At 40.0% G+C, this 18,335-nt stretch overlaps 1 protein-coding gene across 6 annotated transcripts; it reads right to left on the bottom strand.

Moving 5' to 3' along the window:
* Positions 1-125: 125 nt before the first annotated feature.
* On the bottom strand, positions 126-18,314 carry uckl1a (uridine-cytidine kinase 1-like 1a). Of its 6 annotated transcripts, none has more exons than XM_036140950.1 (15): positions 18,172-18,307; positions 13,340-13,524; positions 13,056-13,162; positions 10,825-10,995; positions 10,571-10,642; positions 10,247-10,436; positions 10,111-10,172; positions 8,632-8,648; positions 6,502-6,600; positions 6,331-6,424; positions 5,637-5,699; positions 5,444-5,566; positions 5,162-5,269; positions 4,775-4,931; positions 126-1,432 (listed from the first exon to the last, which is right to left on the bottom strand). In XM_036140950.1, the coding sequence occupies exons 1-15, from the start codon at positions 18,189-18,191 to the stop codon at positions 1,350-1,352; spliced, it is 1,551 nt and encodes a 516-aa protein (XP_035996843.1). In that variant the 5' UTR covers positions 18,192-18,307; the 3' UTR covers positions 126-1,349. The 6 variants fall into 6 exon arrangements, with proteins under 6 accessions (XP_035996843.1, XP_021178771.2, XP_035996854.1 ...); XM_021323096.2 differs by having other exon boundaries at positions 13,340-13,527; positions 18,172-18,306; XM_036140961.1 differs by lacking the exon at positions 18,172-18,307 and adding an exon at positions 16,319-16,828.
* Positions 18,315-18,335: the final 21 nt, after the last annotated feature.

The raw sequence follows: 18,335 nt of genomic DNA, 5'->3' as shown, positions 1-18,335 counted from the left end.
TGGAACTTATGCAATATGTCTATAGTCAGACATTCAACAACAGAAGTACACCAACAGCGGTTTTGTTTTCCATCTTCTTTCCATCTCTTTCTTTCTTGTAGAAAGAAATCTCACTTATTTTTTTAGTTTTTTACAAACAGACTGAAATGTGTTTCATAAACTTCACCTCAGTGTAGAATAATCTAGTGTTGTTATAGTTAATTATTATAATTAAACTCTTACCAGTCCAAATATGTAAGCTTTCGAACTGCAAAAGTTAATTTATATTGAGAATTCTTGAAAGCTAAATAAACGCAGAATTATAAGAACTTCCTCATCATCAGCCACCTGTGGTGTACAGACATATTTTCTTCGAGTGATTACACGGTGCCCACCGCCGAGGAGCGATCTGGCTTTAATGATGCCGCACGGTTTGCTAAGACTACTTATGCATTAGAGTGTAACCGCTGTGAAAGGAACCACCAGGACATTCTGGAGTATTTTCTGCTGCAGTGGTACATTTACAGAGCTCAAGCTTACAACAGCATGGTCGACTCTTTGTGGTTTTATTGCTTCTTTCTGAGACTTATCTTCTTCTAAAAGTTGAACTGCTGTGCAAAGAAGCTGCACCAGTGTAGAACAGTACTGAGGAGGAGCGACTCGTGTCAGCGGACTGACTTCATTTGCTCAACTTTCCCTGAATCTAAGCTGAAAACCGACTGATCCTGAGAAAGGTTCAGGGCGAAACTATTGGACAAAACAGCAACAATTGAATTCTAAGTAAAGCTGGAGCACTGGCAAGAGAGAAGGATGTCAAACATTACAGCAGACAGAGGGTCGTTTGGGTTAACGGGTCACTTTTTTAAAAAACTTACTTTAAAGCTGGTGAAGATATTTAGCAATTTGTGTAAAAACTTGTTGTAATTCTTAAATATAGCCTATTACTGGCAGGTGCAGCATTTCCTGGGACAGAAGATCTTCATCAGCCTGACATGCTAAACTAATAAGAAGATGAACATTACAGTGAGTCCCTGTTTTCATTGGCTGAGATTATCTGACTGCTTATATTAAACCTAAAAAAGATCTCATAAAACTGTAAATTTAAGTAGTGCTGGATTTAAAAACAGATTGTCCGCCCACGTCCTAGATTACCTTGATAAATAAATGAAGGTATTGCAATGTTGAACCTTTAAAACTGTTGGCATCTTTTGCCTTTATCACTCTTTATATAAATACTGAGTTTATTTTTAGCAGTTTTATAACAGAAAATAGGATCTATAGTGTATAAAATGAATATAAGAATATACTGTATTTGCAGTCTATGCCTCAACCAGAGTTTTCAGGTAGTTTGTGTTTCCCAGCAGTTTGAGTCACAATGACAGCTGCTCCTGGTCCTCGTCGTCGCTCCAGTTGATGGACCCGTCCGTCCCAAAGTACCGGTCCCCAAAGTCCCCTTCAAACGCACAACAAAGATACAAAGGAAAAAACAGGATGCAAATCAGGCAGAGCATGAAAACTAAATGAAACTACAAACATACAGTGAGTTGCAATGTAAGAAAAAAACAGAATAATTTTAACCAGGCAAGGGCCTGTATGATATTAACCTTGAGCTAAAACACCCTGAAAAAAAAAACACCCTGGATTTGGCTGTAATATTTATATAATATATAGAGAGAGAGAGGATATATAGATAGATATATATATATATATTATATAATATATATATATATATATAAACACTATAATATATATATATAATATATATAATATATATATATATAAACACATATGATATATAGTATATAAACAACATATATATTATAATATATAATTATATATATATATATCATATAATATATATGATAGTTATAACCCCACTACTATCTATATATATATATATAACCACATATATTATATATGCTATATATATATATCTCTCTCTACTCTCTCTCTCTCCTCTATCTATCTGCTATAGCTATCCTCTCTCTCTCTCTATCTCTCTCTCTCTCTGCTCTCTCATAACAACACGATGCAAGAACACAATTTACAAGCTAAAGACATGGAAAACAGATCTAAAAAAATATTACTGGTACTATGTGTCCGCCTGTAAAAATGCAATTCAAATATTCCATGAAAACTCTGAAAAGCTGCTAAAACCATTCAAAACATTGTTGGGTTCCTATTTTAATTTTTAGCCAAAGTTATTGAAAGCTCATCAAAAGGTCCTAGGAGCCCCTTGTTTCTCGGGAGTCGCAGGTTACAGACCCCTGGCCTGGTATTTATAACTTTGATTCTGGGTTAAGGGTCTGCAGCCTGCAATCTGTTATAGATCCTATAATATGAAAAATTTCTGCACCTGAACAACTCGTCCTCTGCTGGCCATTAGCAGGAGTTCAGGCTTAAGCAACCACAGTATTAAAGCTAAATGCAGCTAACTTTCTACTAGCATTCAGAGGTGGAAAGTAACTAATTAAATTTACCCAGTTGCATTTACTTGAGCAACTTTTTGAATTTTTTTTAGTTCCTGTAGCAGTTTAACTCCACCATATATTTTACTTTTACTTGAGGAATATTATACTAAAAATAATGCCTCTCTTATTTTAGTAGAATTTCCCACTATTCTACACACTTCTAGTTATTTGACTGAAAAAAAGATTAAGGATGCTTTAAGCAAAAAAACACCAAACAATCAAACACTTACACTTTATGTTAAAGTTTAGCTTGAATATTTTTATCTTTTTTACCTGAATATACCATATTATCAATAATTGTGCAATATTTACTGTGGTATTTAATTTTGCTTTTATCCTGGCCTTTCCGATTAGCTTATTCGCTGTTGCTTTCAAACTAACTTTAGATTAGATTAGCTTGTTTTTTCATTACTATGAATTGTGTGTAACTCTGTCTTTTCCAAATTTTCACATTGTGGGACAATAAAGGAATTTCTTATCATCTTATCGTATCTCTTGTGCACGTCCGGTGCACCTGCTGTGCAATTTGAAGGTCAAGTAAATATGCAGCGCACAGTAGATGTCGTCATTGCTTATGTCTTAGGTGATCTCTAAGAAATTCTGGCAGCATTCAGGGGATACAGGATTCCTGCTCTGGTTCTGACCAGCGCTGCCGCTCTGGCGTATACATGCCGGCGTCAGCATGTTCCTCCCAACAACCGTCTGTCATCGTAAAAGCATACTTTGTTGTGCAAGTCTCACATTTCTTCATATAATCCGTGTTACACTCAAGAGGGTTTAACTGCGCCACAGTAAAGTGGCTGTCAGAACATTACTCTAAGGCCAACATCTGTCAGACCTCTCAAACTCTAAAAGCCCGTCTACAGTTACTTTTCCCACAGCATGTTGTTTGACTTTAAACAGTCACTTTAGTGTGATAATATTAGAGAGGGGGTGGGAGAGAAACACTCTCCTTTATTTGGCTCAGATACAAACTGAAGTTAATTGTTGTGACTAAACATATAGGAGTAACTTATGCAAAGCTTGGTTTTTGATTCAGTGTTCTGTGGACATCAGCAGAAACTTAAAAAGTAAACAATGCGGCCAAATAAAGAATTTTCTTATCCGATAAACCTTACGCTGACAAACACCCACAGTCACTCCAGTGGTCTGGCTGTTGACTGCCTGCTCGACTTATCTGTCCTACCTGTAGCCTGATTTGTTGTGTTCTCATCCCTTAGCCCATGGTTCATTTCCTTAAATACAATATGCTTTTTTTTTTGTTGGAAGAAGAGCAACCATAGGCTTATATAACCATCACAAAAAGTGCTAACTTTATCCTTTTGTGGTGTGATGTGGTGCAAGAAACAAACATCTATTCTACATATTTGCTTCGGTGGCACGGAGGTTGGCGCACACAACCCATACATGGAGGCCTTAGTCCTCGACGTGGCTGACCCAGGTTCGACTCCGACCTGTGGTCCTTTGCCGCATGTCTCTCCTCTTCTCTCATGCCACCTTTCCTGTCAGCCCACTATATGAAAAACGAGCCACTACTGCCGTAAAAACCTCAAAAAGTTTTTTTTAATGAAGTACCTTCTGTGTCCAAGGTAGAACGGCAGTCTGTCAGACAGTGAGATACCGTTTTTAAGAGAGATGGTTTTAAATTTGCTTAGAAAATTTATGAAAATTATGATTTTTATTTGTGTATTTTCATATTTTCAATAATGATTGCTGTCTGACTCAAAGATTTATTGATTTTTGCCTCTTAAAGTGACACAAAATTCTTATTTCGAGTTACGTCTGCTCTGGACTCCATCACTCGAATACTTTATTTAAATCTCATAAAAACAAACTGTTGAACAGCAACCAGCAACGTCAAGAAATGCCACATTTGATTTCCTTGCAACATTTTATTTTGAATTTTGTCCTATTTTTGCTTATTTCTTAATTCTTAATTCTTATTTCCTTTCTTTAAAGGTTATATCGTTTAACTCATTTTAGTACTTCAGGTTGCTAATAGTAACACATGACTGAAATCTTTTAATTTTCTCCCTTACTGTAATTCTGAGGTGGTGTTAGAGTGAAATAAAGTTTAACTTTTATTCCTGGATCTTGAACCCACGTTAAGTATTGTTCTTGCTTGCTTGTGTTTTATTTATAGGGTGTAACACCTGACCAGGGACAACAGATAAAAAAAACAGCTTTTTGGCTAACTCTGGTACATTTAATTAATTGTTAATTGATATGTTCTGTCCTAAACTAATAATAACAATAAAGTGAACCAAATGTGCTAAAACCTAAATTAAATTGGTGAATTAAAAACTAAAAGCGTGATTGCTTACCGATACCAGGAACAACTTGGAAGAATTCATCCAGGTCCTTGTCCACAGCGGTGGTGATGATCTTAACCTTCGGGAAGGCGTAGGCCACCGAGTGCACCCCGAGTTCTGCCATCAGCAGCGACACCAACATGATCTTGTCCTCTGGTACCTCGTGATCCTGCTCGGCCCACACACGTCACAGAGAAACGACCGTCAGAGACTTATTTATAATTATCTCAGCTCCAGCTGTGAGGAAAACGTAATTTAAAAAAAATATCTTATGTCTAAAATTCAGCAAATAATAATAAAAAAAAAAACCTAAACATACTCCACAATATCACATCTTGGGGTCTTATAGCTGCCTAAACTGGAGTTTGGGGGGGGGGGGCAAAGCTTATCTCCACCCACCAAGAGGACTCGCACCGCCATCATGGCCGCGGCGCCGGTGGAGACGGTGCTGTCCATGAGGATGACATGATCCTTGCTGATGTCTTTGGGCAAGCGCAGGTAGTGCAGCTGGCCATGGCGGAGCAGAGGAGACCAGTTGCCATGGTTACAGGCGCAGGACAGGTAGTTACCACGGAGACAAGCATCGCGAGGAAGAACATTTCAAAGAACAATGGTGGAAGTCATTTTGAGTTGCTCTGTAGGACAGCGAGAGGTTTGGGGTCGGGTCGAGGGCTCTGCTACCTCTGGCTCGCCTGAGTCCAGGTTGGTCTGGATGAGGATCTTCCCGATGCGGACGTCCTTGCACACGGCCCTCAGGGCGGGCTCCATCGTCTCTCCTGCCCTCAGGATGGACACGCCGGTGATCTGCGGAGACGAGGAAATGGAAAGTGATGGGAGGAAACGCTCACCAGGAAGCTTGCAGAACATTACTCACTCCTTTCCCGTTGTAGCTGCGGCCCTCGTACTCTGGGCCCTGTGGAGTCCGAACCACACAGGGCTGCAAAAGACACACAGGAGGAGATTGTCTAAACTGACACGGGTAATGGTCAAACATTCATTATAGACACTGACACAGCCTCTAATGTTGTAAAGAGGTCCTGATCACTAGATTTTCTGTTTTCTTAAAGACCTTTCTAAGTTTATGGGGGACTTTGGCAGCTTTTATTTTGTGTGACCTCTTAGACTGATACACATTAGGCTCTAAACAAGAACTTGAATTTCTATTTTTACACAACAGGTCTTATTCATGGCAGACATTTACACTGTCAGGACTACACTAGACTCATGAAAAAGAAAAGTATGCTCATAATTTAATACCTTGTGGAACCAACTTCAGCAGAAATCATTTTCAGCATAAATTTTCTCTCACATCAGTATGGAGCAAATCTTTGCTTCAGTTTGTCTATACACAGGTTGGGATTTGGACTTTGACCGGGTCAATTTAACACATTGATTTGTTTATTGCCCCCTTTGATGACCCAGATTGGGCCAAGTTTCAGCCGACAAACCAAAGCCCCACAATTAATTTCAGAACACTTTGGTAGAAAATAAAGTCAACTCAATGACATCAAGGTGGTCAGGTGGCGTGGTCACACATTTGTAACATTAGTTTCCCGATTTAAACCCACCTGAGAGGGTAGGAAGGTCAGCGCATATTCGATGAGAAGACGCATTAATCTCTTTGAGTAGAAGATGAACTCATCTCGGCTGGTCTCTTTGTTCCTGCGGCGGGGGAACAGTAACTGTCTTCAGACCTTTAAAAAGGCACAGTGGGAAGGATTTCAGGCTTTCTGTGGTACCTGATGATGGTGTGCAGGCCTCGGACCTGCGGCGTGTTCTCCAGCACGCTGAGAGTCTGAGGCAGCGGCTGAGTCTGTTGGACAGAGGCCAGGAGTGCTCTGCAGAAAAACAAAGAGATGAAAAGGTTTTCCTTTATATTGCACTGTTAAGGGATACAAACCCCAGCCACAAGTTTACATACACTCATCCATATATCCATTTTATATTCCCACTTATCCATGTGGGGTTGTGGAGGGTCGAGGGGGTGGTACCTATGTCCAGCGGTTGGTTACTGGGCGAGCGGTGAGGTAAACCGGACTTTTAATGATCTATTTCAGTCGTTCTTTTTCAATTGTGGAAATATTGCCCGACAAACAACTTCAGTGAATTGTAAACACATGAATTTGGTGCACATGTTTGAACCTCCTGTGGATATTTGACCACTCCTCTTATCAGGACATGTCAAGTTCATTTAAACCGGTTTGTTTTCTGACAAAAACAAATGTTCGAGCACAGTCCGTGAATCAGACGGTGCTTTAATGCTGGCGCAATAGGGTTCAGATCGGGACTCTGGAAAAGCCATTTCATTTTTATTTTTTTTTATCAGTTTTAACACCAGCTTAGATGTGGGTTTGGAATAATTATATTGCTTGAACACGTAACTGTGTCCAGGTTCTAGCTGTCTGAAGGAGATTAGTTAGGATGTTCAACAGCAACAAAGCAACCACAAAGTTCAAATTCCCTTTAGAGAAAGGTTTTACAGTCAGAAAAAAACAAAGATGGAGATATCTGGCCATCAGAACCAGAAGAATAACAGCGTACAACGTGTCAGACATAGAAGCAGTAGCATCAAGCTCTGGGACTGCCACTGGAGAAGAGAAAGGAATAACGAAAAATTACGACTTCCTATAAAAACTAAATCCATTTTTTTTCTGTTTTATCCAATCCGATACCGAGCCGATGCTACTGTTGTATGAATGAACCGCATACCTGGGCTGAGTGCATCGACCGATACCGAGCCAATACTACTGTTGAATGAATGAACTGCATACCTTGCCATGTTTGTGGTGTTTAATTTACCAACTTTATCACCATCCAATGTCTGAATGCATGTTGCAGTCAGACTTCTTGGTGTATCAAGTTTGCTCCATGTCTCTCTGTGTTTGCTCATGGCTAGCTGTAGTACGTGGTCTGCGTGATGATGTAACCGGTGTTGCAAACACAGAATTGAAGTGATTAGATTACTAACTGTATTGCTGTGTATGAAATTGATAAAAAGAAGAAGAAATTACTGGATCGGAATGCTGGATCGGCGTCATTCATCCGATATCCGATGCTGCTAATTGGTCGATATCGGAGCCAATATCCGATCCGGGTATCAGATTAGTGCATCTCTAATAAGAACACATCAAACCTGCTTCTGGAAAATAAGTCAGGTTAATACTAAGGTTCTGGAAAGGCATTTTCAAAGTCCTAACATCAATACAATGGCGAACAGGATTAAATCATTTTATATAAAACAGGATTAAATCTGAGGCAACTGGACGTTCGCTCAGTATTTCTGAAAAAGTTTCAACACCTATCCAGGAGTTTTTGTCGATTCTGTTGACTCTCACTTGAGCAACCCATAGTTGTCAAAACGTTTACAGAAATACTGAGCGAAAGCCAGGTTGCCTCAGATTTAAGCCGGTTTGCTGTTGCAATGATCCGGATAGCTGAGAATTTGCACAGGCATCAATACTATTAAATGTTTGTACACTATGCCTATAAACTGGGTCTGTGCCTAGAAACGTAGACATTTTAATAAGCTTTACCAACCCTGGCAGCACATGGTCAAGGTGCAACTTTGGTGTATGTATATATTTGAATATTTCTGTTTTAGAGACAATATCCACTGCAAATTTAAACTTGTGCACAAAAATCATATTATTGTTGTGTGCTGATTCCATACTGGGGAAAATAAATCCTTAAAAGTCCAGAATTAATATGATATTCATATGAACTTTTGTCTGTAATTGTAAATGAAGCAGAGTGACTATAAGACTTTAGGGTGCAGACTATGAAGGTCAGAGCTCACACAGAAGGGCAATAAATCTGCCATTGAGTCAAGTTTTCAGTAGTCGGAGAAGCTAAGATATAAATCTGCGTACCTGACACTGAGCTCACGCTGCACAAAGAGAGAAATTAAATGATAAGACAAAAATAAATTAATCAAGGCAGAAGAGAAAAGACTTTCAGGCATAAAAAAATGTTAGGCATGCAACATTCCCCACATAAAATACATAATTGAGACTTAATTGAGAGATTATTTTTAAAACATCTGGATTAGAAGGACATTTTAATCATTTTAAAAGACAAAATCTAATTCAGATGGAGCCAAACTTACTCAAGCTAAACTACAGACTGTTTGTGTTAATGATGAGGAAAGAAACATATCCATTTAACCACATTTTACGGTCTGGGATTTTTTTTGCTCTGTTTCTTTGTTTCTACATTAACCAACATTAAGCCTTTGATTATTCTGATAATAAAATCTTAATGTTGTGGATACGAATATGTCCAAGTAAGCAAAACAAATTCATTATTTAAGAAATAAACCATAAATATATCATCAATTTATGCAATAAATAAACATTTATTAGAATTTAATAATGTTTATTAAATAGAGTAATGTGTCCCTTCAGCTGTTTTGAGCTTCTGACAAAAATCAAAATTCTTGTTTTGACCACACTACCAATGTAACTTAATTTCTATTCGTGTCTTGTTTTCATCCCCTCATCTTGAAACACCCTCAACATTGCTTGATTCTACGAGGAGAACAAAATTGTTCATATAATCCACAGTAAATCTACTAATTTGCATATATATTTTTAGAATGAGCGTTGCTGTGCATTCTTCACATAGGCTCAGATAATATACCTCAAAAAAGCTCAAATCTGTCTATATGGGATAAAAATATTTTCTATAGAGCTTTTCTAAAGAAAAAAAAATCAAAATAAAAACAAAATAAATGGCCAGTTAGAAAGTCAGAAAATTTTTTGTAAAGTGTGTTGAGGACTTAATTTGATAGCACAATCATACATAAAAAAGTGGGAAAAGGAAAGGTTGATATATAATATTTCTATGTCAATCTTTAAAAAAAGCATTTTTTTTCTACAGTTACAAGTGAACCACATTAATTAGAAAAATATGGTTGCACGGGTTCTTGATCCGAATAAGAATTATTATACCGTCTGTCAGATGCTGGTGTCTATTTGAACACTTTTAAGCTTTTTAGGGAGTGTTTGTTTGTACATTAATGCAAATTACATCTTTTTTTACATTGTTCTGTAATCGACTGCATTTTTTTTAAACTTGAACATTTCATATTTGCCCGAATATGCCTCATTATTCATTAATAATTTTCCCCCTTCTGACAAGATCTTTCTCTTCTGCTGTCAAGCTCAACTTTAAATTTAGACGTTTTTATATAGATTAATCTTGTGTGTAAGTCTGATGTCATTTGTCCACTTGTTTTAGCCACTGTCACGCCTGAATCCCCCCACTGTGGGACAATAAATGCATTTCTGTTTTAACATAAATGTCTGTAAGTTACATCTGTTGAACACACGGGGGCGCCACATACTAACCTCCTCCAGCTGGCTGTGGACGTGCTGGACTATCAGATCAATGGCCACCATGTTCCCACCACCTTTAGGTAGAACAAAATAAGATAAACATCGAATCAAAGTGTTTCCGGCTCAGTATGCCTGCAGCATCGCTCACCCCGAGGCACGACGATGTCCGCCAGCCTCATGGTCGGCTCGATGTACTGCTCAAAGGCAGGCTTCACAAACTTGTTGTACTGCTTGATGATGCCTTCAATGTCCCGGCCGCGCTCTGTGATGTCCCTGCGGAGCCGGCGGACGAGTTGGATGTCTGAGTCTGTGTCCACGAAGATTTTCATATCCAGGAGCTGCAGGCGGGGAGAGAGCAAAACACCTCAGAGGGCTTCAATCACGGCGGCTTCAGCACAAAACAACAGCTCCTGATTACTTCTTCACAGAGGAATTCTTCAAATACGGAGGAATGAAAGATATGCTGCCGTACCTGAAGAAGCTCTTTGTCCGCAAAAGACATAATTCCTTCAAATATGATAACACTAGCCCCGTACACGTTTTTCTGCAAAAAGGGAAAAAGGCAAACGTTTTGAAGTAAAGAGGAAAGCGGCAGCGGGTCTCTTTAGGAAAACATTTTTTAATCAACTTCCCTTTAAAGATTTAGCACCTCAAACAAGCACGCTCTACTTTCTTTTTCTCAAAAATCATAAGATGCACACCTAGCATGTTTAAGAAGCGACGTACCCAGTCTTTCTGTCTCCTGTGAGTGGTGAAATCATACACTGGGATCTTCACACTCTTTCCCTGCTTCAGCTTTCGCAGGGTGGCCACCAGCAGCTCGAAGTCAAACGCCGCGGGATGGTCAAAGTTGTAGTCGTTCTGTGCCGCCAGGAGCTGCTCCTCTGGGGATAAAACCTGGAGCAAACACAGCGTGGGGCTGCTGAAGCGTCTAGGAGTAAGAGGAGCGCTTTGTGAAGTCTCAGAGATAGAAGTAGCTTGTTTATTTTACAAATCTGTTCTTAGGTTTGGGTAAAGTCAGCGTCTCTGCCATTTCAGTCCTGGCCTCTGAGCTGGGTGATGACAGGTCTGCTCATATGCAAATGTATTTACACCTCTTGAACCTTTCCTCTTTTTTTTGTCATATAGCAACCATAACCTTTAATGGATTTGTCTAGATTTCATGTCCTGAGAAACACTTTTCTTTTCAATTGCAGCTACAAGTCTTTTGTACTATATCTCTAGCTGCTCTGCCCATTGCATGACCTACTGTGCATGCCGCCAAGTGCTGCAGAAGCCTCTCAATGATCCATTCGTTTAAGTCAGGTGTGTGGCAGCAAGGAGACACCTAAAACATGCAGGACAGGTACCCCTGAGGACCAGGTTTGGGAACCACTGCTGTCGGTAAATGAACCTCGCCCCTCACAGATTTTCTTCCAGGATTGCCCTGCTTTTAACTATCATCCAATCAGCTCTTAACAGCTTCCCTGGCCCTGCGGAGAAGACAGAATGATGCTGCCACCACCGTGTTTCACAGTTGGGATGTTGTGTTCATTAAGATGTTAGTTTCCCATTAAAGATGGCGCTGTGTTTGTAGGCCAACAGAGGTCAGCTGAATCTGATCAGAGACCAACCTTCCACATGCTTATTGTCTCTCCCACACAGTTTGTGGCAAACTGAAGATGGGACTTCTAACGACTAAGATAAGATAAGATAAGATAAGATAAGATAGGCTTTATTGATCTCACAATGGAGAAATTCACTTGCCACATCAGTTCATACAAGAAGGTGCAGAGTAGGAAAGGTGCATTCAGTTATATACAGCGAGTCTTCATATATACAATGGATCAAAAAGGATACAAAAAAATACAAAAAGAAATAGGAATGGGCATATGATGTCCTATTTACATACATAGTGATCTATATGTATATAAACATACATACATATCTATATATATCTATATCTATATCTATATATCTATATCTATATCTATATCTATATCTATATATATATATATATATATATATATATATATATATATATATATATATATATATATATATATATATATATATATATATATACCTACATACATACATACATACATGTAGGCGTATGGCTATGAGTGTCAGACTATGAGGCGTATGAGTGTCAGATTTGCGTCCCGCACCTCTGCAGCTCCTCCAGAGTTACTGTGAGTCTCTTGGCTGCCTCCTGGCCTATCAGTAGAGGTGGGGTGCAGCCGCTTTGGAGGTTTGCAGTTGTTCCATAATCTATCTGTATTCAGATGATGGACTGAACTGTGCCCTGTGGGATGTTCTCCAATAAACCTCTGAGGCTTCAAGATAAGCTGGGTTTATACTGAGATTAAATTACTCACATCTAATCACTGATTAGGCGCCTTCTAACGGAGGTTGGTTCCCCTGGATTATATTTAGGGGTATCAGTTTAAAAGGAGCAGAAAACGAATGCACAGTTTTCAGTTTATACAGTAAAAATACAACATATACTTATACAGTAAGAAAACCAGTCCACAACTATGGACTACTCCATGTCGATCTACCAGTAAAACAAATGTTTTTCCAATGCCAATATCCTGACAGCTCTGACGGATAAATTAACAAAATTTTGTGGCTTTTTGCTTTCTTCTCTTGAGTAATTATTTGTCATCTTCAAAAGCATTTGCCAATATATTTATAATCATATTAATGGTTACCTGACTCGTCAGCAGTTTATTGGTTTCAGCAACAGAGAAAACGTGCAGGATAGATTCTGACAAAGAGAAAGCATGGATTGTTAAACGCTTTGTTCCTGTCAAAGTAAGAGCGTGCGACTGAAAGCGTCGCCACAACAAAACAGCAGGAGGGCTCCCAAGTGGTTCCGTGATGAAAAAGGTGGAAGAGAAACACAATATTTCCCAGTTTTTGGCTGCAATAAACCTGCCTATAATCGGGAACACATGCACGGTTCCGCTCACCTTGTAAAAAGAATCCATAGACAGCAGCACAACCCACGGCACATCCAGGGCCTCGATGATCTTATTGGCCACGGTGGTCTTCCCCGAGGCACTGCCCCCACACAGCCCTGCAGATCCACACAGCGTTTCAGGAATACAGATATCTAACGCTGTATGGCTTTATGCACGAGTGATTTCACTAAAGCGTTCATGGTTATGAAGAGAGAATGGCACAAAAAGGACGGATTCTGCAGATCAAAGCCACAACTTGGCACAGAGGTAGATAAAGACAAACAGCGTCATACCAATGACAAAGGCCTCCTTTGACTGAGCCCCGTGCTCGTCATACCAGGGAGGCCGGCCGGCGGTGTAGATGGTGCGTGTGCCCGTGCGGAGCAGAGGGGGCTCTGTTTTACGCAGCGAGGTGGTGCTCTTCCGGCGCGGGGCCCTGGCGTGAGGCAGGAGCCGGTCCAACGAGTCCTCCCCGCTCCCACTGCGGCGCAACAAACAGCAGACAGGTCACAGCCTGACACAGACGTGATGCACGTGAGGCTGCAGCAGTTACGCCAACCTGTGTTTAACAGATCAAATCAGCTCTGCTTGTGCTATCTTCACGATCTGTGGCGGCTTGTTTTGGAGTACGTAATGAGATGTTTTGCTGTGCCCAGCGTTGGCTTTCTGGAACGTTTTTTTTCTGACAGTGCATCTAAACATTGGGTGATGCTGTGAGGATAATATTCAGCCTTTCCATGGCACTCGATACAGGAACATCATGGCTCAGATCTTAATGTTTAGGATCAGGATCGATGCATTCTTTCCTTCATAAAGGAAAATAAGTCATCTGAGCTTCCCTCAGGGTGCCTACACATCTTTTATGTCACAATTCTAAACCTTTTCAGATGGAAATCTCCAAGTTCTTAGATCTAAACATTCATGATGAGTTTAGGTTGGTTTTCCTGGTGGTTTATAGATCAAAGCAGAAGCTCAGAGGGCCTCCTCCACTGGGGCCCTGAAGTTATGGAGCGCTCTATACTTCGCCATTCGACAGAACATGTTTTTAAAACTTGTTTGAAAATGAACTTTTGTTCACTGGCCTTTAACCCAACTGAGATTTGATTTAATTTGTACCGGTATTGTTTTTATCTGTTTTTCCATTGTTTTATTGTGTTTTGTAGGAAGTTTTTATTTATTTATTATTATGTGCTTAGATTTCTCATTTTATACCTTATATATATATATATATATATATATATATATATATATATATATATATATATATATATATATATATATATATATATTCTATTTAGGGCTGGGCAAGTTAACGCGTTAATTTCGCGTTAACTCATTAGACTATTAACGGCGATATTTTCTTTAACGCGCGTTAACGCATGTTGCTCACATGCTTTTATTTTGTGAAGGTCTGTTGCTGCGGTGTAGGGGTTTGAATCAGAACAGTAGGTGGCGATAATCGCTGTCAGCCCAGCCTCGGATTCAGAGGAAGAAAGGTGTTGGCCGGAAAAAAACAAAGCCGACATGCGGAAGGCGGTGTTTCCCGCAGGTACCGCGAGCGAGCTTAGGCGAGGCGAGGCGGTGAGTTGGCGAACGGAACAAGTTTTGTGCGGAGCGGAGCGGGGGTCTGCATCGACGCCGTCGGTGAAGTCGCTTCGCGTTTCAAAGTATCCATGTGTTTTTGCCTGTTTTTCCCTGCCATTCACTATATGCACGCGAAAAAGCAACAACAAAAAAACGCGTGTCAACGTCAAATAAACGCAAGCATATCGAGTTAGCAAGCATTTCAGTTTAAAGTTCTTCCAGCATCGAATATGACAGAAACAAGTTAGTTGTAACCACTGCCAAGTTAAACTTTGGTATTTAACATAAAATGGTAATGCTGCTCCCTGCTGTTACCTCAGAAATTGCCTGTTTTTGGTAGATTTTTTCCCCATAAAGAGAATTCCCTGTCAGTGGCAATAAGCTTTAATTTATTATTGTTGCTATTTTTTGTTTTACATGTTTAAGTTGAGCTTTACACTAAATATGTGTTACTGATAAGTGCTACAAATGTTACAACACTTTTGTTCATATGGCAGCAGAACATTAAAATAAAAGTGTTCTTTACACTACTTTTGAATTCATTCTTGGAGTTTGTAAATACAATGCGATTAATCGCGATTAATCGCGATTAATCAGGGCGATTAATCGCGATTAAATATTTTAATCGTTGCCCAGCCCTAATTCTATTGCTTTTGATGTTCAGCCCTTTGTGTCAGCTGTGGCCTGGTGTTAAAGCGCTTTATAAATGAAGTTGTTGTTGATGATTATGAAGGATTTAAACGTGGAAACCGCACTCTTTTGCTACAGACAGACAGACGGATGGATTTTATAGTTTGGAAATACAACAATTTTTTTTCTTTGATCATCCAAACCTGGAAATACTGAAGTTATGGTATATTAGGGCTGGATGATATAGAAAAAAAAAAGAATATCGATAAAATAGAAATCATATTGATCGATATCAACAAATTCAAAACATAGATTTTAAGTGCAGCCCTGGCCATTTTATGCTGTTGCTTGATGACCTACTTTTAGATAAAGAACACACAATCACTGAATTCAAACCCTTTATTCAACCAACTCTTTACCAAAACTGCAAGTTTTTAAAAAATGAAAAGGAACGTGTGCTCTCTGAACTCTTGGAAGAGGGCAGAGCGTTCCTGGGTCTGCGTTTGTGATTGGTTGGGAGAAGGTAATATTAGCCTTCATGATAGGCTAGAATGCAAAAGGAAGAAAAACTGTTCTATTGAACTTTTTATTTACCATTTTTTTCTATCATCGATACACGTCTATCGATAGATCCATATATATTGTTATTGAATCATCATCCAGCCCTATGGTATATTCCAGCCTGCACTCTGCAAAGATACATTTAAGGACTCTTGTGTTCCCTGTGGCTATAATTAGCAGCCAAAGGAATAGTCTGCTCATTTCATACAGGCTGCACTGTTACACAATCTTTATATGCATACAGAATGAGGCGAGACACAAATGGTAATGAAGACAAATGACTGTTTTCGCATCTGTAACTGTGACACAGAGCCAGATTACAGCCGCCCTCGCTCCTACGTAAATCCCTCCAAACCAAACCAGACCCTGTACTTCACTTGACCTCTGAACACACCTCGTTTAGAGACTATTTAAAGCTCTCTCACGCACGCACATCCATGCTGGGAAACATTCCTCCCATCTGTGATGAGTAACAACAGCGATCGCTGCGATCTTACCTGCGGTCGGTTCTCAGTGACCAGCAGCCAGAGATTCTGGCTCCGGTGCATTCAAGCAGAGTCATATCTGACCCGCGTGACATCCTGCTGCCCTCTGTGTCACGCCGGTCACCACGCCACTCTCTCCAAAACAACCACAGGTGGGCCCTCGGCTGCGGAGGAACCTGTTACTGTGTGCGAGCTACAGGTCTGTTTGTGGCCTGCTTTCTCTCATTTGTATCTGTGAAGCTTGAACTGTCATCTGTAAACCTGCTCCACGCCGCTGCCAACGCATGGGACACTAAGAGGATCATGGTAACACCGACGGCAAAGAGCCGCTTGGCTGGTATTATTAGAGACACCTGTAAACGCAAAGAGGACGGGATGCACTTCACCCGTCGGTCCGCTCTCACTGAACACCTCAGAGCAAACGCAACAGTGTTCAAAAACGCTCAACTTCTCTAGGATGGAGTTAGAGTAAGTAGTCACTGCAAACAATCAACACGCCTCTATAATTTACACTCCGAGGTGAAGGAAAAGCTCCCCACAAAGTTCCTCCCAGAGACCAAACCGTATAACCCTCAGGAAGAGCGGGACACATTTCTTCTCTATAACAGGCTAAACCACAAGTCATTGTACAGAGAAGGAAGACAAACAGCAGAGCTGTCGCATGGAAAAATATACAGATAATTGTAGGGTTTTGCTTTCAAATTTAGAGCTTGTTCAAGAATAAATAATTCTGGAAAAAAAGAATAACTAAATATCGACATAACTAAATTTCCAGGAGTCTTTCAGGTTGTTATCTATCTGCTAAGATTGAAATCCACCTCAGTTAGAGTAGTATTGGTGATATACTTCAAAGCTGATAGATTGGTGCCTGTTGCTTTGCCACATATTCTGGCCTCAATCACTTCATGTCCAAATAAACCTGAATTCAAACAGGAACTGCCCCCCCCCCCCCCCCCCACACTCAGATACTGTACATTTTTTCTAAACCAGGGGGGCAGCAACCTTTACAATCCAAAGAGTAATTTCCACCCTCAGTCCATAAAGCTTGTTTAAAGCCACAAAAAAGGTAACAGGATGAACTTTCGAGAAAATCCAAAATAAGAAGTTTGTTGTCACTTTTAAAGAACCACCGCATTATTTTTAGGTTTTAAAACAAAAATAAATAAATAACAGAAACCCTTTGCAGAAAGAGGATGGATGCATTGTCCTCCATAGATTGGGTGGTGTGTTTCCAATCTAATGATAAGAAAAAATAAGAAAAATAGATCTAAAATAAATATTATAGGTACATTTGGTGTGATTCTGTTGTGTAAACTTAATGCAGTTATTCCTTGAAAATAAAATAACATTTTTTAAAAAACATTTTATTCTCCTGTGACATTTTGACTAAAGTTATGAAGAGCCATTACAGAAGGTAAGGAGCCTCTTATGACCCCGGGGCCTTAGGTTGCAGAGCCCTGGTCTAGACTGGTGGGCGCTGCTGACTTTAGGAGAAACAGCTTTCATAACCTACAGCATCATGTTATTCTCCTCTAGGTGGAGAGCCAGAGGTTTCCTAACAATCTGTGACGTCGGCGTGACGTCACCCCTCACTTACTTATGTTTAACTCCGTGTTTGATAAACAATTATGTTGATGGTCTGAAGACTGCACAATGACAGAATGGCGATAGGCGCTTTTGCTTTTGCTTGGTTTGGATACGGAGCAGAAACGGAGCGCGTCGGTGTGATGACCGGTCAGCGTTACGTCACAGATAAACACCCTGCTTCTGCGGAATGGACGCGATAAAAATAAAAATAAAAACACGTAATGCTTCATTTTCTGGGTGAATAGTCAAGCAATAGAATCACGGGGAGTGCAGAGTACCTGTCCGAGCGGGACGTCATTATTTTCAATCTCTCTGCATCCGCCGGAATCCTGCATCGGGCTGCAGCCTTGAATGGAGTCCTTCTTAGGCACGCTAGGGGCTTATGGGTAATGTAGTGAACATCATGGTCACGCATGCACCCATTTCAGATCTCTCTCTCAAA

The sequence above is a fragment of the Fundulus heteroclitus genome, chromosome 1 (assembly GCF_011125445.2).
Source record: "Fundulus heteroclitus isolate FHET01 chromosome 1, MU-UCD_Fhet_4.1, whole genome shotgun sequence".
NCBI lineage: Eukaryota > Metazoa > Chordata > Actinopteri > Cyprinodontiformes > Fundulidae > Fundulus > Fundulus heteroclitus.
The sequence above is the reverse complement of the archived record's forward strand: the minus strand, read 5'-3'. Positions and strand labels throughout refer to the sequence as shown.